The sequence below is a fragment of the Neolamprologus multifasciatus genome, chromosome 23 (assembly GCF_963576455.1).
Source record: "Neolamprologus multifasciatus chromosome 23, fNeoMul1.2, whole genome shotgun sequence".
NCBI classification, from domain to species: domain Eukaryota; kingdom Metazoa; phylum Chordata; class Actinopteri; order Cichliformes; family Cichlidae; genus Neolamprologus; species Neolamprologus multifasciatus.
The window spans coordinates 15,736,602-15,748,059 of NC_140460.1; the positions used below are offsets into that span (position 1 = coordinate 15,736,602).

The 11,458-nt window shown below is 40.6% G+C and overlaps 1 protein-coding gene across 1 annotated transcript; it reads right to left on the reverse strand.

Annotated features, from left to right (window-relative positions):
• Window positions 1-42: 42 nt before the first annotated feature.
• On the reverse strand, window positions 43-6,140 carry cpt2 (carnitine palmitoyltransferase 2). Its single transcript, XM_085150623.1, has 5 exons — window positions 5,585-6,140; window positions 4,438-4,518; window positions 4,242-4,348; window positions 2,853-4,157; window positions 43-1,671 (listed from the first exon to the last, which is right to left on the reverse strand). Exons 1-5 carry the CDS (start codon window positions 5,773-5,775, stop codon window positions 1,343-1,345), a joined length of 2,013 nt encoding a protein of 670 aa, XP_085006749.1. The 5' UTR covers window positions 5,776-6,140; the 3' UTR covers window positions 43-1,342.
• Between the last annotated feature and the right edge of the window lie 5,318 nt (window positions 6,141-11,458).

The following is an 11,458-nucleotide window of genomic DNA, read 5'->3' on the forward strand; positions in this document are numbered from 1 at the left end:
TGATCAGCTGTCTGTGAAGAATCACAAGGGCAAATAAAAGAGCAGAGGTAATTAACTTTTAATTTCAATACATTCAAGCACAACAAATGGCTGTAATCTAACACTAATGACAGTTCAGTGTATTGCAGTGGTGATTTGTAAATGCTCTGGTTGAGCTTCACATCATTCAAAAAGGCACATCCTCTGCATCCTGACTGGCAACTATTGCAGAGAACTTTAACTGCATGAATGACCAACTAGAGTCAGAGCTCCAAGTTCAACCCACCCCCTTCTGAAGGGCCTTTTACAGAGTAACGATTCCCTCATTTCTCTGACATAAGCAGTAACTCAATTGGCCTCTGTGTCACTTCATAACACTGTAAGATAGCTATATTATATATGCATTACGTGTATCATGGCCGTTAATTAGTGGAAATTTGCTTCGTATTTCACTTCCATTTAAGAAAAAAGTTTAATGTGGAGACCCTCCTTGAGAAACCACAAATTGCATAGGGGCAGGATTATATTTTAACTGTTGCCTCACAGCAAGGTGTTGAGTTTGGAGAACATGCAAAGGCCCCTCTGCATGTTGTTCACGTGTTTGCGTAGGTTCTCTCCAGGTACTCTGGCTTCCTCCCACAGTCCAAAGATATGCAGTTAGTGGGGTTATGTTAATTGATAATTCCAAATTGCCCATGTGAGTGCAAACGGTTGTCTGTTCTTATGTGTTAGCCCTGCGAAAAACTGGTGACCTGTCCAGTATGTACCCTGCCTCTTGCCCCATGGTAGCTGGTATAGACTCCCTCCCCCTGATGAGGATGGATGGCTGAACAAACTTAAATCACAGCTAACAGTAACATTAGGCCACAGCACACTAACGTCAGCATGTATGTAAGAGTTGGGCACAAATGTCTGAATGGCAATTTGGAATGACTGTGGGCTGAGGAAGTCAAACATAAGCAAATTTTCAATGAAGGTAAATAAATTTTTTTTTTATTGTTTTCAGGGCTTGAAAGTGAATATGAAAAGAATGTATTTTGCTACACTTGATTTTGCTTTGATTCCCTCATTTTGTAGTGTTATAGATGAAGTTGCTGATATTTTTTCATTACAGTTGGATATTTTTCACCAAAATGTTAGAATATTAAGTTTCACCAAAATAACTGGTTATGATTTTTGCCGCACACCAGCAGTCCTATTCATGACTGAACAATTGTTATGATACGTTTAAATAACTAAGGGATGACAGAGGAAACTTTGTTTTTAAAGAGCTGCCCATCAGTTTTCGACATCCTTTCTATTCTCCCTGCATTTCCTTCCGACTCTTACCTTTATCAATATGTAAAAGTACACCTGTTCACTCTTAGCTCAGTGGCTTTCCATCCAGCACTGTGAAAATGTCCTCTAAAGACTTGTGGACACACTGCAGGAACTCATGGACGTTGCGAGCCGGGTAACTAGATACGTTGCAACCGATCCAATTGTCGTGGACGCCGTAGCCGACACCAAAACCATCAGGTACCACAGGGGCAAAGCCGCCAAGACTGACAGCTGGACTGGTGAGGGTGCTAGTAGAGAGGATGTTATGGTTGATGGCGGCGTAAGCTGGTTCAGTGTACAGACTGGGCAGAGCTTGGCCCTTTGAGGCGGCCAGGTATCGCATCGCGAACAGGTGACGGTCAAAACCCTGACCTGGAGAGAGATGCAAAAAGAGCAGTTAGTGAAGGAACTGTTCTCAGGTCAGCATTGTGTGTAATAAAAAGTGCTAATCAGTCATTATCTTAACACTTCAGTTTTTTTATATCGAACAGTGCATTCAAGAAAATAATTCAACTTTAATAAAGTCACACATTATGGTGAATAAGACTTATGACTTTACCTTGCTTGCATTACTGTAAAAAAACCTAAAATTTCATATTGCAGACCATGCCCCTATATGTCTAATAAGCTAATATCAAAACATATTCGCTCATCCATTTAGTAGAAAAATACTAAAACAGATTCCCAGTTTTTGTAAATCAGATATCTGCATATGTCAGACTGAAGTGCGATTTGAGCTCTGAGAGAGAGCCCAAGTCATAAAGGCCAAAAAATTACGTAAGTATCATTAAATTTAAATGAATGAATCTAAAAAAGTAAGTGACAATCATATATTGTGTTTTTAAGACCATACACTTTTATGTGTTTGTTTCTCCCTGAATATGTAAAAAAGATTTACACTTTTAACATATGCTGCTATATTTTTAACTATTACATGGCCATGCTACAGTATTGCTTGGCCTGTTCAATGTGTGGGCAAAATTATGTACTTAATCACATGGTCACTTAGATGATGTTCAGCTGATAAAAATGGGTCATTTTAGCCCATTACTAGGTGGCTACTTGGCAACCTGTTTATTAAATATTACAGCAAATTCAACTTTTTAAACTGTAAATGAGATGCTATTGTTGAGAAATACTTTTTTTTTTTTAAAGCATTACAAGTGCACAAATCCTAAACACACAGCAACATGATGATTACATAATATTTGGTACAGATAAGAACTTTTAGAGCACTAAAATAAATAATGTCTGTGTGCAAAGATCGATTGCTCAACTCCTGATGGTGCAGGAGGACAAAGAAACAAACTAAAGGTGTTTTTTTCCTTTGGTTCTGATTAAATCATCTTGGGGGGGCTGTGAAATGTTTAAACATGGTTATAGCGTTTTATGGTTTAAATATTTAGCTCAGATAAACTACTGATTTGGCCTGTTATGATGTGTTGTTGCTATGACAGATAATTACTATCAGAGATATCTGCAGTTTAAAACACTGTGTTTACTGGTGTACAAAATCACCATAATTTATCTGCATGCTGACATGTCACACGCACCCATAGCTGCCTCCTTGGTGAGCTGCCCATGATATTTGGAGCATTCATCGAGCATGGCCTGCAGCTCCGCCACACTGTGTTTCCCAGGCTGTTGAACGAAGGCATGTGAGCACTTTTTGGTTTGTACAGTCGCTGGTCGGATGGTCTCTGTGCGGCCATGCTTGAAAGCTGCAGTGCTACACGACTCGTACGTGGCTACAGTCTGTCCGTACTGCCTCAGAAAGCCCATCTGGAAAGCCAGCTGGGCTATAGCATCTGGACTCAGCCTGTTCTTCTTTAACTGTTCCTTCCCGCCTCTTTTGAACTCCATGGCGTCAATTGTGAGTTTTGATACGGCAGAGTCAATATTCTCCTTTGCCTTTTGGATGCCATTCTCCAGCTCCTTGTTCAGCTTGAATTGCAATCTGCGCACAGCAGAGGCCGAATCCACAGCAGCAGCAGCCGAACCTGGGTGCACCAGTGGCTTCTCGGTGGTGTCCTTAAAGACCTCGTTCTGGAAGCGAAGCACAGCGACGCCGTCACCCCAGGAATGTTCAAAGTTAATAGCTGCCTGTCCGTCTTTGGTTACAATGAGGCTGAAGGACTTGTCGTACCAGCGGTTACAGCCGTTGCCGTGCAGCATGTTGTGGGAGATGTGAATATGGTCCCGCATGCTCTCGTCATCCAGGCAGAGACAGAAAAGGGCGCTGTCCACGACCCGTAAATCCTCTGCGTTTCCAGCACCAATCAGCTTGTCCCTGAGCCCTGCCCACACGTCCCTGTTCTCACTGGTCAGAACACTCAAAGGGAAGGCTGGTGCCGGTGTCGAGTCAGACAAAATGTACTTCAAGTGGGACTGGATCTCTGCAGGCTTCACTAAATTCCCATCCCTGTCTATTATGTCAAACACGTACATGTTTCCTTTCCTCATAACCAAAAGGTGTCGCCCTTTCTCATCAGTAAAGAGCTCATCTCGCCCATGCTTAGGAATCCGAGTTGAGTTAAAGAGGCGGAAGTACTGAGACATGTCCAAAGGGTATGCATTCACCATGTAGGCCCCATACCAGGACAGTGAAGATGGGACCCAGCGGATAAAGTTCTTGAAACTGTCCGTGTCGCTTTTGACTGGGTTCAGATGGAAAACCTCTGGCTCCAGCAGACCGGCTCGTAGCGTTTTCATGAAGCGCACAGCTGAACACACCATGTTGGTCGCCCGCAACAGCTGGTCATTGTACTCAATCTTTGGGTCGGGATTGAAGGACATGAAAGGGTTGAAGTTGAGCACCACAGAGTCACGTGCAGACAGATACATATCAAACCAGGGAGCTGTGACACAAAAGAAAATTTTTAACCTCATTTAACAGTGATTATTCCATCTTAGATGCTCAGTTTTAGGCTAGTCATAGTTACCTGAGATGTAGCTTGTGTGCTTATTGTTTTTATCCTGTGCAACCAGTTCCTCATGCAACTGCTTTCCCGCACCATTCTGGAAATCCTGAGCAAGTTTCTCTGTTGTTCTGCAGATACATGACAACAATGGCTCCAACTAGGTTTAAAGCATTTAAATAATCAAATAAAAAGTTTGATTTAACTTGTGGAAACTCACCTGAACTGGTCATCATCCAAAAGAGGCTTCTGGGCAGCCAAATATCTCCTGATAGTATCCTCCAGTTTTGGTATGGGCAATCTAAACAGCAAAAGGGAAATGAAGTCAGTCATGTTTTATTTGATTCATTTGTATGTTTTATAATAAAAACAACTTAACGGAAGAGAGCACCCACTGTGATGTGGTGATCCATGTTCAAGAACCAAATGCTCAACAGCTTTCTTAAACTAGGGACATTTTCTTCAACATTTTTATTTCATGTAAAATGCCTGATGGGTCTCGATTTCTATTGTAACATTTGGACGGTAGGATCAGAATTAGACATAAACAACACAAAAGCATGATCTATCCTGCCTTGTATGAATGGTTCAGGCTGTGATGATCATGTAATGCTGGGGGCAATGTTTATTTGGCACACTTTGGGCATCTTGTACCAACTGAGCATTGATTAAACACCAGAGCGTACCTGAGTATTACTGCTGACCATGGCCATCTCTTTCTGGGCACAGTGTACCCATCCTCTGATGGCTGCCTCCAGGAGTATAAAGCACCATGTTCACTCTGCTCAAATGACCTTCACAGTCACCTGATCTCAATCTAACCGAGCGGTCTGGGATGTTGTGGAATGGGAGATTTGCATCATGGATGTGCAGCAACTGTGTGATGCCATCTTATGGACTGAAATATCTGTATAATGTTTCCTGCACAAAATCTATTTTCTGAGTGTGTTAAAATAGATTTTTTTTTGTGTTGTGTTAGAAAGCTCATTAAGCGCCTTGAGGCAACTGCGCTGATTGTTAAATCTGTACCACAGAGAATTATGAACGCTCTGAAGAAAAATGTTGTTTGTATGTGAATTTTACAAAATAATTTGGGGTGAACTGTTTTCACACACCTTTTCTTTTTAAGCGTCATTAACCATAATTCATGTCACCCTCTAGTGGTCACTGAGTTTAACGCAAGCATGCCCTTTTACCTACATCGATCTAAAAGCTAAATGGGTCACCTTTATTTCAGGACACCTTTTTGTTTTGTTTGGTGGACATCTCCGGTGCACATGAAACCACAGATTTTTTTTTGAGTTTGCGCGACATGTTTGGAGAAAATGAAAAAGCAATGTGTCCAAATTCGTCACAAAACGCCTTACCTGGGTAAACTCTTCTGGTAATGCATGGAAGGCACGACGCTCTGGTGCAGATACTCCGAAGACGATGAAGAGGAGGCCTTTTTGCTGCTATAGTGTCTCATATGAACCCCCAGACCAGCGCTTCTAAAATGAATTAGACTCCCGGACTTCTTGAGAGAGGCGACACAATGCAATGAAAGGAGACCGGCCATGGTGCTGATTTGTAAACTGATCACCTACACGAGGCTACAAACGTAAAGCACGAAGGGAAAAAACGGTTTTAACAGGTAAAAGGTAAGCCTGGACGGAGCGAGCTTTCACCTGTCACTGAAGGAAAGATACGCCAGCTAACTAGCTAACATTAGCAACCGGTTAAACTTCCTTAGATTACCGCTTCGTTTCAGAGATACTTTAGCAAAGGAAAATAAACGCCACGTATTATAACTCGACTTTATAATTTTAAAAAGTAAAGGAAAACGTTAGAAGGGAAAAAAAATAGAAAGAAATAATTAACTAAAGTGACAACAGGAAGTTTAACCAGTATAGCGTGTCACGTGACTCCTTCTGGTCCTGCCTCCAGATTTCCGGGATAGTCTTGTAAGGGTGTGAATACATGTTTCTTTATTGTAAATAATAAATATCTAAAGCCTATATATTGTTAAAATAAGGGCCCATGACAGTGTCAATTATTCAGTTATATCAAATTTAAAGATTTATAACTTGGCTTATGCTGCAGTAAAATAACCTGAAATGAAATTAGTCCTGTTAAATAAGCTTTAATCTAAAAGACACTTGTATTGCATTTTATATTTGTTTTGATTTCAAAAAGCTTATTATTGGTCCACTGATAATGTCAACAAGATGAGAGTGAAACTCCCTTTTGCTTTAATGACAACAGCATTCAAGCTGCAAGCTTGTTTGCATACTTGGACTTGATTTGTTTTCACTACGTTCGTGAAAAATCTAAGGATTTTGGTTGACTGCTTTTCACAAAGATATGAACTATTAGCTCGGAGCATGTGAACAGTCAGAGTATCATCAGTCTTCACTCTAGGCTACCAAACCAGCTCGGCAGGCTTCACTATTTCCCAAACCATCTTTTACTCTGGGTTTAATACAGTGCTGTGTTATTCTTTCTTCATCTCCTCACACACCTGCAACTAAACATAGTTAAACATAATCTCTTATTTTAGATACTCATTCCAGGATCATTCTTTTGTCTCCTTGAAGATTGAAGTTGATTTTACAGCTCTTTTGTCCCTATCTGTGCTGACAAAGTACAACAAGTATAATGAAAGATAATATTTTAGATTAACTTTCCAGACACTCGAGAAAATATTAATGGCAAAGAAGATTCCATTATCTTTCAAACAGGTGTTGGGTGGTTAACTCTTTCTGTCTTTCTTTGATCGTATTTGTTGAATTTAATGAATAATACGGTCCTCAGCCTGACAGGAATTAATCCTCATGCTCTGAAACAACAGTGAATACTATAAAGTTACAATTTGAAGGGGCTCACAACTGCAAAATATTAGTTTTTCTCAATTGCTTAAACACTATAACCAATCTTTTGAACCCAAATTTCAAAACCATAATGCCACTTTCCAAAAAGCACACCTATTTCCCTGAACTATAAACACTATGCCCCTGCTTTACCACATGAGTCAGATGTGGTGAACTGTTTCTACAAAACTCTACAAACAAATCCCTACATTTGTCAGTGCTTACTCCATGTGGTCACTTAGAAAGCACAAGCAGTCAATAATATTAACTCACATCAGCACAGCTTTAGCTCAATTTGCACACAATTAGCCAAGTGGAAACACTAGGAGTCGAAATGTATCACACACCAATCAGAAACTTTGATGGATAGATAAAAGGGCCAAAGCCAGTTCATTCAAGTTTAAAACAATGGATCCAAAGACATGCAAATGAAGAGGTCAAAGTTGAGGAGGAGGAGGTCTAGGACACCAGGGAGGAGGAGGTGGAGGAACATAATTCGCCATCGGGCTATTGTAAATGTCCCTGGTCAGCGTGGAGGGAATATCGCTCTGTGCGCAGCCATCAGCCAATGAAGGGTACTCCACTGCCATGCCATTCTAGGACCCTATAACACTTCTCCTTGCTCTTCTTGATGGTCTAAGACAACATATGTTACAGCTGAACTACAGGGAACCAGCACAGCCAGAACAGCCTCACTACGTTGTTGTTTGGGATAATGTCAGCTTCCATCGCGCTGCTATGGTTCATGACTGGTTTACCAATAACCCAAGGTTGTCTAACATCTTTCTGCCTGCATACTCTCCCTTTCTAAACCCGATAGAAGAGTTGTTTTCAGCATGGTGGTGGAAGGTGTACGACTGAGAACCTTATGTCCGTGTTCACCTTCTCCAGGCCATGGAAGAGGCCTGCCTAGACATACCAGTAGATGCATGCCAGGGGTGGATCAGGCATGCAAGAGGATTTTACCCCCGCTGCCTGGCCAGGGCCAATATAGCCTATGACGTGGATGAGATTCTCTGGCCTGACCCAGAACACACACAGGATGCTGACGTGGAATAATGTTTTTGGTGTGTGTTGTACTGTATGGTACATGGATAAAAATTGTGCCACTGTATATACGTTGGTTGTGTCTTTTGTGTTCATCATGTGAAAAGGTTTTTGAGGGGAAGAACCACAAGCAACATAACTTGCCAGTTTTGGGAATATTGTTTAACATTTGTTGCACCCATGTGTAAGACTATGTTGTTGTGTGTGTGTTTTTGAAGCCTTGTGTGTGATGTCTGTGGGCAAAGTTTGGTTTTTCAGCAAAAGTTGCTTCATTTTGACCTGACAATACGATGTTTGGGAAATTGGGTGAGACATTATGGATTTGTGTTTACTGTTTTGGGAATACGAGGCATAGTTTCAAGAAATGTGTTTAAGCAATCAAGAAAAACTGTAACAGAAAAAAAGTAGATTAAATAATCAATTTGGTGGGTCCTTAGAGTTAGTGGTTTACACCTTTGCCTAACATGCAAAGTCTCCCTGGTTGAAGGCTGGGAGGACACACAAATCCCTTGGAGGTTGTGTCAGGAAGGGTACATGGTGTAAAAATCTACCAAATCAAATATGCGGCTCCATCTGCTGTAGTGACACCTTATGAATAAGTGAGCAGCTGAAGGAAAGTTTTAGTTAAAGAAATAAAAATATTCAAGTTCATAGAATCTTTTTAACTATTAAGTTAAATTACCACAACTTTTTAGGTGATAATAATTAAGTCAGTCAAAAGTTGGAATAATTATGGAACTGGCTTCTAAAACAACTTTTTTTTTACATACTTCAAAAGGCCATTCTGTCATGGTCTGGGTAGTTTTCCACTGCATCGGCTCCTCCCCTCTGGGTGGAATCTTTGTTGTTCCTCACCTGATGGCAATCACATCAGCAGTATTTATGACCTGCACACAACTAGTCTTTGCCAGATTATCTGCCAACTCTAGTCCGTTCTATGCCTCATGTCTGTTCCTTGGTGTATCATCGTGTGTACTTGCCTTATTCCTCTGTTTTCTCGTCAACATCTGGAACCCACCTACCAAGCCTCATCTTTACAAGCTCTCCTGGATTCTTGTATGCAGCTGCCGGTAACCTCTCCCTTTTCAAACTGCCAGTCTCTCCTGCCTGCCTCCCTGCATTGCACGTAGTACCCACCTGGACCTTTGTCTCCTGCCTCCCCCCTCCAAGCAACCTCCACCTGCAAGCACTGCCCCGGTCAGCCACAGTTTCCCCTGCCCAGTCCCTGCACCCAGTTGTCCCTGCAATCTAGTCATAGTTTTGTTATGGTCATAGTTTCTCTTGCCTCAGACGTCTAGTTTACGTTCCTTAATGCTAGTCTGAGTTTTCTGTTAGCTTCCAAGCGTTGTGAATAAAGACTCTCTTGTTACACCGCACTTCAAGCCTCCGGTTTTGAAACTGCACTTGAGTCCATCCCATTTCCACGGGCCACTGTCCATGACACATTCAGTATTACCTTTAAAATATGTTGTATTAGGTAAAGATCAGCATTTAGTATCTGTAAAATATTTGTTTGGTTTTTTTTGCACCTTCTATTAGAAAAAGCCTGCATGTGTACCATCTATATAATTGATGTGTTATATTTTAGGTAAAAGTCATCAGGACTTTATGCATCGCTACATAACTTGAAATACAAGTACACACAACAAGCACAGCAAAAGGAAGGTGAATAGGAAAACGATTTTAAGAAAAACCATGAGGAATGTTCTTTTTTCCAATTAATTATTTTCTACCCAGGGGATTTTATGGGTAAATAATTTCTCAGTGTTAGTGAGACAAAGTTTTCAGTACATTCATGAATCTCTATTCAAAAATATATAAATGGTGTGTGGAGAAAAGCAAAGGTTTGATGATTTATTAATTTTCAGGACTCGTTTACCTTTAACAATTTTGCCTCAAACGATTCTTGTGGCTCTGTTGTTTTCAATCCTGGTAATGTGGTGCATTAAGAAAGTAAAAAGAAGTAATAAGAACTTTGCCCACACAAGAGGGTAAAACCATGGCATTATGCGACCTTTGGACCAGTAGAGTGCAGTGTTTTCCTGTTCAGTGATTTTGTGGTTGGAGCTCAACCTCTGCTACACACATCAGCTGCAGAAAAAAACAGCTCGCTGAAGTGTACCAGCAGCATCGGCTGGCTTCCCATGGCTTGCGCTGAGCCCGTATTTGTGATAAGTGAGGGAGTGATCAAGCCAGCATGAGTTAGATGGTTGGCCGTGAACCCTCTGCTGCTATCTGAAGCCCACCCAGCCAGGGACCCGGCCTCCCTATGTGCTTCTCTATAAAAGCAGACAGGGTTATAGTTCACTGGGTCTCCATTAGACTGATGAGATTTTCTGATGTTTGCCTCATTCTGCTCTGCCTCACTACAGAGCCTATAGCAAAATATATAACATATATATTGCTAATTGTCTGACATCCAGCAGTCATCAAGCACCATATAAATAAGTCGGATCTGAAACTGCCTACCTGACCCCAGCTCAACGGATTTTATTTGTACAATAACTTTAGTATATTTGTAATGTAATAAGCTATGTATGTATATATGTGCGAGTTAAAGATGCTCTTGATAGGAAAATATTGGGTCTGTTTTTGCACAAAACCTGTGGTGTGAAATAACAGAAACATTTCCACTCAAATCCTTTTGAAGGGGTCTTTAAAACTGTAAAGGAACCACTGAAAATACTTTTTTTAATTAATGCAATTGTTTCATCACCAATAATAACAGGCTAACAGGTTAAACTAAGAAGATAATAATGAGATAAAAGAGCTTCAGCAGAAACATTAATTGACATTAATGAATCTGTAATTATGTATATGATTACACACAACACGTTTATGTATGTACTTTCAGTATATGTCCCACAAAAGAAAATTAGTTTAGCAGCAGGGGCAACAAGGACGACAGCAATGTTCCCTCTAATTTTTCATGTGTCTGAGCGAACACACAAACTCCCTGAGCGATCCCTTGGGCCACTGTGAGCAACAGCAGACGTGTGCACTGTGGTCACGCCAGCATCTAATCCATCCAAGTTACATGGTTTATTAAAATAATCAAATTACAGCATTTACATTTATGTTAGACTACTTTTAAACTGCTTTAGCCCATTTACAATGAAAATGTAAAAAAAAAATCTAGTCATTGGCCTGTGTAGTATGTTAACACTATTGGAAGTAAAAATAACTTGAACTCCAATTTCGAAAACACAACTTTCTTTTTCTTTCTTTTTTTTTTTTTTATAAAGCTCTGACTTGTATTGTGAGTATGAGTCTGTGGTCTGGGAGAGAGTCCTGTAACTCTATCTGCAAAATATAGTACATAATGACCAATGTTGGGCAAATAAT

What these genes read in the sequence shown, in the direction of transcription:
- cpt2 (XM_085150623.1), bottom strand. Translation starts at nt 5,775, where the DNA reads ATGGCCGGTCTCCTTTCATTGCATTGTGTCGCCTCTCTCAAGAAGTCC. An exon ending in TTGGATGATGACCAGTTCAG is followed by an intron (nt 4,349 to 4,437) that starts GTGAGTTTCCAC and finishes ATGTATCTGCAG; the next exon opens with AACAACAGAGAAACTTGCTC. An exon ending in CACCAAGGAGGCAGCTATGG is followed by an intron (nt 1,672 to 2,852) that starts GTGCGTGTGACA and finishes ATCTCTCTCCAG; the next exon opens with GTCAGGGTTTTGACCGTCAC.